Source organism: Melopsittacus undulatus, chromosome 6 (assembly GCF_012275295.1).
Source record: "Melopsittacus undulatus isolate bMelUnd1 chromosome 6, bMelUnd1.mat.Z, whole genome shotgun sequence".
In the NCBI taxonomy this organism is placed as follows: Eukaryota; Metazoa; Chordata; class Aves; order Psittaciformes; family Psittaculidae; genus Melopsittacus; species Melopsittacus undulatus.
The window spans coordinates 5674477-5689180 of NC_047532.1; the positions used below are offsets into that span (position 1 = coordinate 5674477).

A 14704-nucleotide genomic window follows, 5' to 3' on the forward strand; every position below is an offset into this window, starting at 1 on the left:
CAGGAAACCTGCAGAGCAGGATACGGCCCCAGAGCCCTTGTGTCAAACGTGGACAGGGTCAGTTCTAGGATACCTGACACAGCTTCTATAGCATCCTCATTGACAGGCCCCAGCTGTCAAACTTATCACACTCTGTGACTTAAGCCAGCGACATTCCATAAGGGCAGAGCATGGCCTTGAGCTCATCCCTGCCCTACCACTTCCATCCCTTCTCCCACTGTCCTGCTCCAGGGCACCTGGCTGGAAAGCACGTCAGTGTGTGGGCAGTCTGTTCTGGAGGGCAAACTCCAGCCCTGAACCTGTACAGGAGCACACACATTCTCCTGGAGGCCACCAGCCTTTAGTGCCTTGGCCACTTTTCCCAACAGAGACTGGTGAGGAGCTTTAGGATCTATAGGAATTACTTCAAAGGCAGTAAGTCCTTGTGCCACCAGGATTACTAACCACACAAAATCACTAACCACAGAAGAGCTGTGACCCTAAAGCTGCTGTTAAGGGACATAGAGCAGTTGTTCCTAGCTTTGGAGGTCTAAACCCACACTGCTTTAATGACACAGCCCAAAGTCTTTCGCATCCTGTGGCTGCAGAGTAGCCACCAGCCTTGTGATGCACCAGTCAAGCTCTTTCCTGTCTCTAAACCAATTTGTGAAGGTGAACTGATGTATTCTAATCATGATGCAGAAATGCTAATAAGTCTGGATCAGCAAAATGTTATGCATTTGGAAACCTAAGGAAGTAGAGAAAGCACAGTCTGGCTCAGGTCCACTGCCACTGCAAAGAATGCAATCCATAGCCTGTCTTCTCCAAAAGAGAACAAGGCAGACTCCCCTGGCCAGATCACCAGCAACCCCCTCCTGTTCTCTCCTAAAACAGCCTTTTTGGTCCAGACTCCTAAGGAAATGTCTGCCCACTGGGCCATTGGCATTAACATCTGAGCTGGACCCGTATCCCAAGCTCCTGCCTGGTTCTACATGAGCAAGTAGCTGAAGGTTTGTGCATATTTATCATATCCATCCTATTTGTCAAGTGCCTCCCTGGCCTTAGCGACACAAACTGAGGCTCCCAGTGGTGTGCAATGACCAGGTGCTTGTGGGCATGCAGAGAGATATGTCTGTGCTCTGGCAAGTAAGGCTGAGCATTCCATAGGATACATCTTTGTGTGAAACTGGGATACAGCACTTAGTAATAGCTTCAGGTGCCTCAAGAATGGCTTTTATGGAGGGACATACCCACATTCTAGACAAGGTGCAACACAGGAATGGGATGGGGGGAATTCACCTAATTCACACATCTTCAAACCCCAAGAAATGGCATTTCTGGGAAGAAGCATGGCAGGTATTTTGCTGTTCTGCTCTGGAGCCATTTGCTCCCTCATCAGAACTCAGGGCCGTGGTGCAAAGTTGTCTCTCGAGGGATTAGTTTTAATATGCAAAGCCATAACTCCAGTACAATTCCAGCAAAGCTGTTATCCAATGCTGCCGTGGGCTGCTTGGGGAACGGCATTTGAAGTGCCAAGGGGAAGGATCGATAGAGATGCAATGGTTTCTAGGCACAGCTGCCGCTGCCTTCCCAAGGCCTTGGGAAGACCAGCCTTGGAGCTCCTTCTGCTGGCTCCTGCCTAACTCTGCACTGACAGATCCTTCAGCAGGGTGGGGCTGTGGAAATGCTCACAATGAGAACAAGAAGACTCCAGGGTTTATAATTTGGTGTGACAGAAGTGAGAGATGCTGCGCTGTCAGTTCAGTCACTGCGGCTTTTAGCACTGGGCAACATCATCGGGAACCTTCCGGATCTCTCAGCTCGGAGGAAAACAATTACCAGGATTTAAACCTGTCTCTTTTATCCCTTTCAGGTGTTTTATCTGAGGCTACCGCATGTCTCCAGTAGCACTGGGAGCTTTGGGAGCACACTATGAGCACACAGGCAGTCCACATGGACACGTGCAGACAGACCCAGGCAGGACACAGCGGGACACACGGTAACACTGCACCTTTCCAGGGTCAGTACACAGCACACAGAGAACACACTCAGAGTTCCCTATATATAACCACAGGAACTTGCCTTACAACCTGTTTACTCCACCCTCAACCTTTAAGACTTTAGCTTATACTTGATCAGGAGCTATTTATTTCATAGGCTTTTCTTCCACCGAGCTGTCTAGATACCAGTGCTGTCATTAGCCAGAGCTGAGTGGGAGACAATTGGATCTCAACACCTGCTTTCTCTGGAGGTGCCTGTAGGAAGGGAAGCAGCACTGTGCTCTGAGCCTCCATCTGTCTCTGAGCCCAGCAGCACCTAAGACAACCTGCATCCTTCAGGAGCCATGCTCAGAAATCCCATAAATCCCATTTCCTCCTGAATATCCCAACCCATACACAATACAGGGTAGCCGGGACCATTCCTCAAGGACATTAATTGTTGTAACTCCTGCAATAGCAACAAGTTTTGGTTCCAGAAATCAGCAGTAATGACTGAGCGGGTACAGCCCTTTGCCCTTCTTCAGCACATTTCAACAGAGGATCTCAAAGCACCTCACTGCTGGTCACTGGGTTGCTGCTCTGTTTCCAGGTAGCAAACTGTGCTGGGTCTGATCTTAGTTCTGCTCCCTGACTACAGGCTTTCTTTGTGCAGCACGAGGTGGGGTGGCAGCGGGTAGACAGGAGACAGCTTGAGAAATGCAGCACAGGAAAACGACTTATCTTGTGTCCTGGCTCCTCCACAGCCAGGCACAGGAGCCACAAACACTGAGGTAACTCGACCTTCCTGAGCCTATTTATCAAGTCTGTTCCTGCAGCCTGATGTCATTAGCCCAGACATTGAGATAATGATCCCTCCTATGATAAGCAAAAGCTAAGCGAGGCAAGATGAATAAATGATACCAGGGCTTTATCAATCACAGCCAGGTGAGAACTAATGTATCCCATCGCCTCCAGCACCATGCACTGACAGCAAAGATCATGCTGTGCTGCTTCCACTGACAGAAGAGATCAGTTCATCCATGGCTGCCCTGGGATGCAGCCCCTCACCTCAAACACGTCCCCAGGATAAAAGTGCAGGAGGACCTGGGCTGACAAACTTGGCTCTTCCAACGAGGGCCAGTGGAAAACCCAAGAGGCTCATTTCACATCCTGCCAACAAACTCTCCCAGTGCCCCTTGTCCAGGCACTGGTACCATCCTGGGAGGTCTTACAGACAAGAACTTATTCACAATTTGCCCTAGCCCATAGTGTATCTGACTGGATCCCAGATGATACTACAGGCTCCAGTTGGGCTACTAATGCCTTGAGTGAGAAGCCATCTACCTATGAGATACCACCAGTGAGACTAGTGCCCGTGGGCCCAAAGCTCTCTGTCAAAGGGAAGTGACCCATATTATCTGAAGATGCAACTGCCCCTGTTTTAAAGTGGTTAGTCCCTGTGTTGCTCAGTCTCTTTTGATCTCCATGAGGCTATGCCTACATGTGGGAAGAGGACAGGGAAACTGTCAGAGCCACATCAATCAGGTTAGCAAGGAAGATGCAATAAATAGGCTTCAGCACTCAGGAGAACCATGGGAGGCACCTACACGCTCCATTTACCTGCTAAGACCTGCCCTGGCCAGCTGGCTGGAGCCAGCACAAGTACACTAACACTCATCTCATTGGCCTCTGCAGCCTTGCTGGGGCAGAGCTTGCAGCGCAGAGCGTGAGAAGTCAGAGAAAAGCTGCTGGGTGTTTGGGTCAGGGCTTTATGACAGCTCACTGTGAGCTCAAGTGATCAGAAAGGAAGAAATCAGCAGGAAAACGCAGTGATTCAGAGGGTGGTTTACTGCAGGCCAAAGCACTTGTGCTGGCTGATGAGTTAACCCCTGCTGGGTTTGCATAGCCAAGTGTTCACAGGCAGATTTAAGGACTGCAAACTTCTAAGCTGAGGGCTGGGGGTGATGCTGACTGAACGTGTGAGTCCCAGACCACGAGGCTAAAGACTCATCTAGGCTGAGGGCATCTGCTTTGATGAAGCTGTGGCACAGTGCACATAACAGAGAAGGCAAGAAGGAGCTGGCTCATGGTAAAGGGCTGGAGAGCTCTCCTGGGGTGGGAAACCCTCCCACCTCCCACTAGGGTCACTTCTTTACATCTTCCAAGAGGAAATGTTAGTGAGAAACGGTGCTTTCAGAACAGGGTCTGCTTCCTGGCACTGGAGCCTCCACCCCTGACACCACCGGCTGTCACCTACAGGGGCTCTGGGGCTATTGCCGTTTCTGCAAGTCAAGACAAATACATTCCTCTGTTTCTTTACTATCTCTAGGAGACATCACACTGAGCTCTGCTCCGTTACCACACCGACACTGGGAGGAGCTAAAGGGCAGTCACCGAGAGGCAACATCCGAAACAATCAATGCAAAAAGAGAACACCCACAACCACCAGCCCCTGTCCCTCTCTGCTGGTGAGGTGCAGAGCCAGCACTACCCCTTTACTTTAATGGACTTAAAGGCAAAAATTGGTTTAATGCTGTCTTAAGGCACCTGCTCTAATATCATTACATTTTGCCCAATCCAATAAGGAGTGCAAATCCTTCTGTAATGCTGAAACTTCACCTTGTGCATCATTATATTGCCCTGGAGGAGAGCCTGGAGCTGCACAGACCTGAGCACGAGGAGAGGCTACCTGTGCCCCATAGAGGACCCTCCAGACCTGCTCTAGTGGAAGGTGTCCCTGCCCAGGGCAGAGGTTTGGAACGGGATGAGCTTTAAGGTCCCTTCCAGCTCCAAACCAGTCTGTGATTCTGTGATTTGGGATCAAAACTTCTCAGCACGCTGAGAGCTGTGTTCCCTCTTCACCACCTGATAGTTCCCATGATTTACAGAGCACAGTTCTAAGGTTTCTTCCCTGCTATCAGCTGATCTCTCCCCTCTCCCTATCCTGCTGCAGCTTTGGTAGTTCACTCGCTTCCTTTCCAAGCACACACCAGGCAGCTCCTGAGCGATCCTTCTGGGAGCTGTGGTACAACAGCACATGATATCAGCAGCAGTTTATACTATTTGAAAACTGTTTTTCTGCTTCACCTCCAACAAAGTTGATTGCATTTTCCGTTTCACCTCCTTCACAGCTTTTCTCTCCTCCTTAAGTACCTGTGACAGGGAAATTACCATGGCTTCCCACATAAGAGGTGGAGGGAACAACTGAGATAATGTAAAAACAAGGCTATAACAGGGATCCCTGGACACAGAGCAGGGCTCTCACCGTGTCAGGTTGAGCTGTTGAGCTGTCAAGCCCTGCTGTAGCCAGAGACCTTCCTGCAAAGTCCATGAATAAACAGTTCCGCTGAACACAGAGGGGAGCATCCCTACTCCTAAAGGGCTTCCGTGCTCTCCAGGTATAACTGATGCTCCAAAAACAACTTAAAGCCCCTTCCAACACTACTGTCCTGCTGCTGGAGGCTGTGTGGTGAGGGCAAAGGCAGTGATCTCCTGGCACAGGCTCAGCCATCAGCCTGCTCCCACCCCATGGCTGCGCCTCAGCCTCAGCAGCAACCCCAAGGGCCTGCCAAGATCCTTGGCAAAAAGCTGCTGGCAGTGCAAGTACCATGGATGGTGAGATTCAAACCCTCAGCCACTAAAAGCCAGCTCTGAGGAATTTCCTCCTACCTCCCTCTTCTGAGCAACACCACCAGCTCCCTTGCTCTGTAGCCTCGTGCCTCAAGCTGGGTCTGGGTTCAAGACAAACCACAGAGTAAGAAAACTGAGTTTGCAGCAACACATTCAGTGCCTGTACTTTAATTAATGTGAGAGCAGGCCATGATCACCACAGTGTAGGACAACAGAGCTACTAACCTAATGACCCTATTGGTTGGTTTTCAGATTTCACTTTGTACATAAACCCACCCGGTTTCCCTTCCTTCGGTGCTTGGGTTCTGATGGAACTTGTCTGACTTGAGGTTTTAATCTCATGAAAAGAACTGCCAGTGTTACAGCATAAGCTTGTTCTTCATAAAGGAAATGCTGACTGATGTTATAGGAGGTAATTAATTTTATAGCCAGAGAAGTCTATAACAGCCCCTCCTTTTCATCTCAGAGAGAAAGAGAGAGAAAGAGAAAGAGAGAAAACAAGAGAGCAATTGCTGTACAAGATGTAAATACAGTTGGGCATATTGTCCTTGTTACGATGCAAGTCCAGTGATTCAAGTGGGAGTACTGGTAGGCATGCTCAGGCACCTCTGAACTGTGTCCCTTAATGACTGAACAGTACAATTATTAATTAATACCTTAACAGTATAATTAATTGACAGCAAATAATAATGTAATCTAGTTTTGTCACCATGCACATCACACTCTGTTTTCCAGCTGCCACCATCCCTGTGGCTGCCGCCATGCTGAGGGATGAGCACACAAGTGGTGAGGGGTGAACCTGCAAACCCAAGTTTGTGCCCGCGCCTGCTCCGGCCCCAGGTCCCTGAGCACTGCCCAACACTGTCCCTGTGCCCGTCTGCACGCTCGGAGCTCAGGGAATCTGGCCAGGAGGACACCTCAGAACACAACACAGGAAGTCAGTAGAGAGGAGAAGACTCATGACAATGGAGAGACACAGCAAACCAAGGAGGTCACAGCTGGCCTAGCAAACCACTACTGGACCAGCAAAGCCTGTAGACAACAACAAGGCAAGGCAGAAAGCAAAGAGCTCCTACAACTCCTGCAAAAACCATCCCACTGCCTGGACAGAGCAGGGACAACTCTGTCTGGAACTGCCTATAGCCAAGAAGTGATGAGCTGCCTCAAACCCCATTTGCAGGCTTAGGTGTGCCATGAGAATTTGGTAACGAACTGATGTGTCTATGATTTGTGAAGCTTTGGACAACCTGAAAAATGACCCCCCTGACTTCCCCTCTGTATTTAGCATTCCAAACCCTGCAAGTTATTGTCAGAGATCATGAACACTGGCTGTTTCACTGGTTGAGACTCTCTATGTGGTATCCAGCATGGCATTTATTAGTTGTCTGTAGCCTGCCTGGGTGGGAAGGTGAATCTGACATTAAAGAGATGAAGCCTTTACTGAGAAACTTTATTTCCTAGAGCTGATGCTATTGTGCTGTTCTTAAAAGGTTACAGGTAGCCTAAGGAAACATGAGTTTCCCCTTCCAAAAGCAGGACATGGGTAGATCCCTCACCTTCTCCAGTATTTTAGCCATCCTTCTTTCCCTGCTAATAGGAGGCATTGGGAATTAGCAGAACCCCTACACATCTCCACACTCACTCCCATTGCAGCCTGAGAGAAACAACCGAGAGAGATTTCTGCCCCCAGGGACAGCTTCTGGACACCAGACTGGAGACACAAGATCAAATTCATCTCTGCTGCAATCCCACTGGCTTCAGCCACATCAGACCAGAGATGAATTTGGTCCACAGATACATTAAGAAAGGATACAAAGCACAAACGGTGTTTGATATATAAAAAGAGAGAACGGGGAGGGGGAAGTTCAGGGGGATGCTGGCTCCTAACCCAGCAGGACTCAGCCCAGCCCGCTCCACCCTCACATCACCAGGCAGGGTGCGTGTTGCCGGTTACCTTTTTGCTTACTGACTTTCTTTACTGTCATTGCCGCTTGCCGCTTTTGATTCTCAGAAATCTCAAAGCCTGGAAGAGGGAACACGGCAAACACAATTCAGAAGGTTGCTCATAAAGCCCCTGTCCTTTGGGGAGGGGAGGAAAGGATCTGCACTCTTTGGCAAACACACAATGCCCAGGGAGGACAAGCAGCCCCCCAGAGCTGTGTGCATTTGTCTGAACAGCAAATCTTCCTTGCAGGGAGAGGCCTCTTTCTAACCTCACTTGTGCAGGGGCTGTGTGAAAAGTAAGATGAGACCCATTATTCTTTATGAAGTATCATAAATAGGCCGAGTGCTTTACAGCTTAGCAGCACAAATGGATCCTGAACTGGCTCTGGTTACAGTCAACTCATGGGCTGATGCTGAAGGAAGGGCATGGCTGGTACACCACCGATATCGCCACCCTCCTACTCTGTGTGAGATGTGCTTAACAAAAGTAGAAGTGATGCAGCCAGGAGACTCTACGGTCAGATGGCCAAGGATTTCCTCCTCCCAAACTGCCCACAGTGGTCCAGGCTTGAAGCTATGGGTGTTATTGAGGGCCAAAACTAACTGGAAGAGACCTACTGATGACTGTGAGAGCAACCAAGGACATCTGAACAAGGTTGAACTGTAACTCTAGTACCAGAAATTGGGCTTCTCCAACAGCTGGGGCTAAACTAAGCAATACCAACAATCTCCTTTCAGATTCATTTTATATTCCTCACCTATCTTTTCATCTTCTTTTACCATCTTCCTTTCTTCTCTGAAAGCTCTAATCCATCGTAACTTATCCTCCAGTTTCTTGGTAAAGAATAAGTGCATTTCCTCAGTCTCCTTGTTATGAAGCTTGAAGGCATTCTTCATGCTGACATTGAAGTCATCATCTCTCCCATCTTCTGTATCCACCACTTCGTATTTATCCAAGTCTATGCGACCTTTGTAATACAGAATATCTCTTCTTATCAGGTCCTACAAAGAGAAAAGGAGAGATGGTTGATCATAAGATACTTACAGAGCTTGAACTCAGCAGGGAATCCATGGCAAATCCTGGTCAGATTCTTCAAGCCTCACCTGCTGTGATGATGTTTCTTACTGGCTAAACAAACAGGGTAGATCATGGGCACAGAGGAATAAAATACAAATCCTCATACTTCAAATTTTGCTCACAGGCATAGAATCATAGAACAGTTAGGGTTGGAAAGGACCTTAAGATCATCCAGTTCCAACTCCCTGCCATGGGCAGGGACACCTCACACTAAACCATATCACCCAAGGCTCTGTCCAGCCTGGCCTTGAACACTGCCAGGGATGGAGCATTCACAACCTCCCTGGGCAACCCATTCCAGTGCCTCACCACCCTCACAGTAAACAATTTCTTCCTTATATCCAATCTAAACCTCTGCTGTTTAAGTTTCAACCCGTTACCCCTTGTCCTGTCACTACAGTCCCTAATGAACAGTCCCTCACCAGCATCCCTGTAGGCTCCCTTCAGACACTGGAAGGCTGCTATGAGGTCTCCACGCAGCCTTCTCTTCTCCAGGCTGAACAGCCCCAACTTTCTCAGCCTGTCTTCATACAGGAGGTGCTCCAGCCCCTGACCATCCTCGTGGCCTCCTCTGGACTTGTTCCAACAGTTCCATGTCCTTTTTATGTTGAGGACACCAGAACTGCACACAATGCTCCAGGTGAGGTCTGACGAGAGCAGAGTAGAGGGGCAGGATCACCTCCTTTGACCTGCTGGTCATGCTCCTTTTGATGCAGCCCAGGATACAGTTGCTTTCTGGGCTGTAAGCACACACTGCAGCCGGCTCATGTTCATTTTCTCATCGACCAACACCCCCAAGTCCTTCTCTGCATGTCTTTGAGCAGGTAATGTCCTTCCATCATGTTCCACAATGGGAAGTCTTATTTCATAGGATGAGCCACCAGGAAGTACAGGGCCTGATGGGGTTCCTGTGCTGCAAACCAGGTTGAAGAGAAGCGGAGATCCTGAGGAACCAGCTGGGGCCTGTTTTGGCAGAGTGAGCAGTGATCATCTCTGCTTTCCAAACACATTCTCACAGAGTCAGGTCCCTTCCCCTTGGAACCATTCCCCATTCATATACAACTCACTGGCAAGCAAATCACCCTGATTCTCAGGTCAAAGAGCCCCCAACCTGTCTCTGTCCCATTATTCCTGGATTTAACCTCTTGATCCAGCTGACATTTTTTCTTTTCCCTCTCTTGATGTTCACAACCTTTACAACCAAACCCTCTCAACCCCATCTCCTCTCCCAATTGACTATTGCTACCATACTGGTGTAGGAGGAGCCCTGGTCCTTATAAAGATCCCTGTGTCTTTATAGGAACAGTTAATATAAAACAATCATCACAAATTTAACACTAACAGCACAGGATGGCCACAGGTGATCCAAGTTACAAGGCTTACACAGCTTTAAAAAGCCAACTTTAGCAACACACCATCAGGATTTCCTTGTCCTGCCCACTCTCAAAATTCAGGGTTGTTACATTAGTTTAACTTAAATACCTTTTTATTTTTGTGGGTGCCCTGAAGGTAAATGCCAGGTCAAAGATTTAATTTAAGGGGAAACATAAAATCAATGTATAGTCTTTATTTACTCAAGTAAGACGCAGCAGTGAGGTTTCCTAAAGCCAAGCTGCAGGTACTGGTTTAAACAAAACATTAAGCTTGCAAACTAAATGGTACATCATCATTTTTTAGCCAAGCTGCTCATGGATCTACCAGAGAACATGAACCACCATGAGACAGACTCTGGGCCTCTAAAACTGTTCTGCCCACTGCTGCTCACCCCCAGACCACCCCCTGACCAGGCTGTGGGGTGAGCAGCACATGTCTGCACATGGGGACACCCTCTGCTCCCTGGCTTCCAGACAGTTCAGTCCATGTCACAGACTAATAACTGTACCCAGGCCATGTCCTTCTTAGTGGCCTCACTATTCCCTTAGTGGCCTCACTATTCCCTTCTCCCTACTGCTCAATGAATTGATATTATTTTCCAACTGACTACATTTTGAAACCCATAATGTGGGAAGCATAATAACTGTTTGGTCCGTATTTTATCATTTATGTTCCAAGAGCTCTTAAAAAGTAACATTATTACATTTACATACTTACACATGACAAGGCCAGGCTGGATGGAGCTTGAAGCAACCTGGTCTAGTGGAAGGTGTCCCTGCCTGTGGCACAGGTTGGAACTGGATGAGCTTTAAGGTCCTTCTCAACCCAAACCATTCCATGATTCTATGACTCTGCTTAGCTCCTCAGCAAAGCATCTTCAAATGTGCTTGGCTTTCAATTACATTTAGGAATTCATCTAGGCTGCATGAGAGGTACACAGCAAACAAGCTCTGCTGCTGCTACCAGGGATAATGTACAAGAGAATGAGGAAGAAGTTACTAAGCTATAAAATTCACCCTCCTTTATATACTGGCTCTGTTAGTACAGCATTATATCTTACCCTGCCCATACCTAAGCCAGGCTCACGAGTGGCTGGTTTACACTGGCCAGTTCTAATGTGTCACACAACATTAATTATTGTAGTTAAAGCAGATAAGAGCAAGAAAATATAAAAAAGACAAAAAAAGACTTTCCAAACCTCCTCAGTGGGGAAAGACCAAAGAAATGGAGTTGTTTAATCTAGAAAGGCCATAAATAAAAGGAATGTGCTATTGATATTCCAATACGTGAAAGCTGCTTCTCTTCTACAGAGGCTGGTGATCAATTATTCCCCATTTTAATTGTGGCTTGGTTTAATTTACCACAAGGGAGAGAGAATGAGATACTTGGAAAAGGATGTTTCAAGCTGTAAGAGTCCTTCCGCACCAGAACAGGCAAAACAGGGCAGCCCTGGGCTGGCATTCCAAGCTGACTGTCAAACATGAGGTTAGACAAGCATCCATCAGAGATGATCCGAGTGTACTTAACCCTGCAAAGGGAATGGCTGATCTCCTGGGGCCTTCCCAGTGCTGCACCTTGGTGATGTCTCTGGCAAAGGTGACAGATGGAGCAGACCACAGGGTGAGAGCAGGTGGGGTTGGAGGGACCTGGGGATGCAGCCACGAGGCACAGAGCAGGACACGAGGAGCAGCGACATGGACCTGCTGCCTGTGCAGGCAGCATCCACAGGAAGGAAATGGATGCATCTGGGTCATCTGCACTGATCTGTCTAAACAGGATCTTCTTTTACCCTACAGCTTCTGTGAGTTCCTTTTCTTTCCCTAGCTGAGGTTAATTAAGCTCTTGTGAACAAAGCTCTGCAGTCTGCTCACGTAATAGGTACGAAGGGTTCATAAGGAAACAATGAAGACAAATTTGATGGGAGCACAGAACAAAGTTTGACACATTATATAAACCTACCACACTCTGCTCCCTGCATGCGCTGGGGGCTTACAGCTGAAGTGCTGGTGCTGAGGCAGTGCCTGTGCTCTGGGATGGACTTGCCTGGATGACCTGCTTGGGGTATTTACTGCTCTCACTCCAGCTTAACTACCCCCATTTCATTGTCCCTTCTCTGAAGGGCAGGGCAGGGGGGAGACCTTTTCTAGCTGTTCTTAGAAGAAAGAAATCTCCTTTGTGCCCATTGGAAGGAAACCAAGATTGAACTTCCATTGGGAAACCTGAAGCTGCGTGTGCCTTCCACAATAAATTATGCACCTACCCCCAAACTATTGCAGTGGGTATTGATATCTGTAGAAAGGATTACCCTGTAAATCAGGCTGTTCAATTAAATTGACTTGGACTTCAGCACTGCTTTCTCCTCCTGCTCTCTAGCTTTAATCAATTCCCTCTTTCTGCCACAGGCACCTCCTTGCAGGCTGTGGTTGTGTGAGTCCCTGTAAGAGCCAAACCCTCCCGTGATGCTGCAGAGGTAATTAGATACTAACCACAAGGACAGCAATGTGCCTGTGCAGCCAACTGCTAGTGCAAAATGGCAGTAGAATTAAAAGCTATTTAATGGCTTACACAGCACATGAGGAGGGAATTTCACCTCCATAAGGGGCACAGGTAAGTTCTGGAGAGGATGGTCCCAGGTAGTTTGTTCTCATTAGCTTTGTGTGCAGCCATCATCACCCATTTCAGAAACAGCTCCTATTTATTCCTGGGGGTGATGTGTGAGGATGGATGGGGAGGCCTCATCCAAGGGCTTTGATCTTAGGATGACACATTTTTGCAAGGGCTGTGGTTTACTCTATCCTGGGTCACACACTGCTTCTCATGCATGAAACAAACCATCTGTAAAACACAAGTGGAGAAAGCAGTTTCCAGCCATGAGTCACCAGATCCCTTTTACGAGCTGACAATATAAAAGATGCCAACCACAGAATGATCTGACACAAGCTCCTCATTGCATATGTAGGTTATTGGTCCTGGTTATCAAATCCTACGCATTCCCATGGCAGAGTGGTTTCAAAGTGACCTGGGGGGGAATTCCACACTCGAGTCCCTGGGTCCCAGGCTCTGCAGCACAGCTCCTGAGGTTGGCTGGGACTGGCTGCAGGTCTCTGGGTGAAATGGAATTTCCCCCTCAGTCCCTCCCCATCTCTGTAATGGGATAATGATGCTGGTTAATTTTACAGTGCAGATAGGAGCTGCAAATAAGTCCTTAGTGAAAGACCCGTTGGAAGCCTTTGATGCACAAGAGCATCAGATTCAGAGGCTGCATTTCTGATACCAGAAATAAATCTAAGCCCTGCTGTGTCTGGATGGCACAAACTGAGCTTTGCTATCACTGCTGGACACAGCAGTTTGGGATGAGTCTGCCTTTAGGAGCAGGGAAATGGGGTCTGCACAGCACAACCAGAAAAATGGGTTGAGGGATGGATCCTATTTGATCGGGGAATGTAGCAACACCTCCCAGACACCACCTCAGCCACTTGCCTCCTACCACAAGCTTCCTAGGATAGGCCACATTGGTACAAGACCCCCAGGGCTGCCATGGGGCTAGGGGACCTGAGACCTCTGTGATAGCTGTTCAGGTAACTCCTCCTTACCCAAGCACAGCTGTGCTGGGGGAGCTGGGCACATTCCTGATGGAATATTCAGCAATGTCTGTCTCCTGAGCCGGGCAGAGATGTTTGATTCATTCCTGCCAGCTCCATGAAGCTGCAGTGTGGGATCAGAGGGGGAGGACTGGAGCTGAAAGCATTGCTGGGGAAATGCTATTTTTGCTCGATGTATTTAGTAGAACATCAGTGGCATTTGGTGCCTTGTTCCACCTCAAGCTCAGTCCCATTGGTGAGGTCAAGTGTGTTCCCAAAGAACTAATCACAGGAGATGGGAACCCTCCTGCAGCCACTCAGCTCTTCTGGTCTCGCCAGTTTGCTCCCAGGGCTTCAACTTGTGCTGCTGCAAGGCCACAGCAGGAAGGGGTTAGAAATTCAGCTCTGGAGGTTGGGTTTGGGAGCCAAACTGACACCCACTGCAATCCCAGGAGCGATGAACTAGGCACAGAGTGTATTGTACACCATCTTGCCTCTTGCGTGGCTCTGTGGGTAGGCTGAACCTGTTCCCTACCCAGAAAACACAGGCTGCGCAGGACTCTAAATCCAACCCTTTCTGGATTTCACCACTGAGGGTCACTGAGCAAAGCACACAGGGCTGTTTTGCCCATGAAAAGGAATGTCTTCTTTCCTTGAATATGCCGTATCTGAAAGCTAAAGTGCTTTTTCTAATACATATCCTGTCAATTGCTGGAATTCATCCTTTGTGTTCTGCTATCTGCTAGCCAAGGAGACTAATGGGAAGATCAAACGTTTGCTGTGCTCTATGGTCTGCACCCGCACAAACCTTGTTTGCAGCCACCATCATCAATAGGTTGTGGGAAGCCTCATCCCAGGCTGTGGGGACACTGTTCTCTACAAACTTGCTTTCATACCTTGCCCATTCTCACCCTGCTGCAGGCTGGAACCAGGCCTGACCCAAACCAGGGCAGCTTGTGGAGATCTGTGCTACTGGTAGGGAAAGGGAAGGGGTGGGATGTGCTATACGAGTCAACCAGTGTGCCTTGTGGGTCAAGAAAACACTTCAAGTAACAGGAATTGTCCTCGTGCTGCTCAGTGTTTGCAAACAAGACTCTCAGCTGGCCCCAAGAGACCTATTTAGCCTGTACTAAAAGCAG

General features: G+C 48.4%; 1 protein-coding gene across 1 annotated transcript in view; it reads right to left on the reverse strand.

Annotated features, from left to right (window-relative positions):
- The window catches only part of ARHGEF9 (Cdc42 guanine nucleotide exchange factor 9), a 47295-nt gene that overhangs the window by 5814 nt on the left and 26777 nt on the right, over positions 1–14704 (reverse strand). The window contains 2 exon segments of the mRNA XM_034063619.1: positions 7543–7611; positions 8291–8534. Coding sequence (XP_033919510.1) covers positions 7543–7611; positions 8291–8534 — 313 coding nt within the window.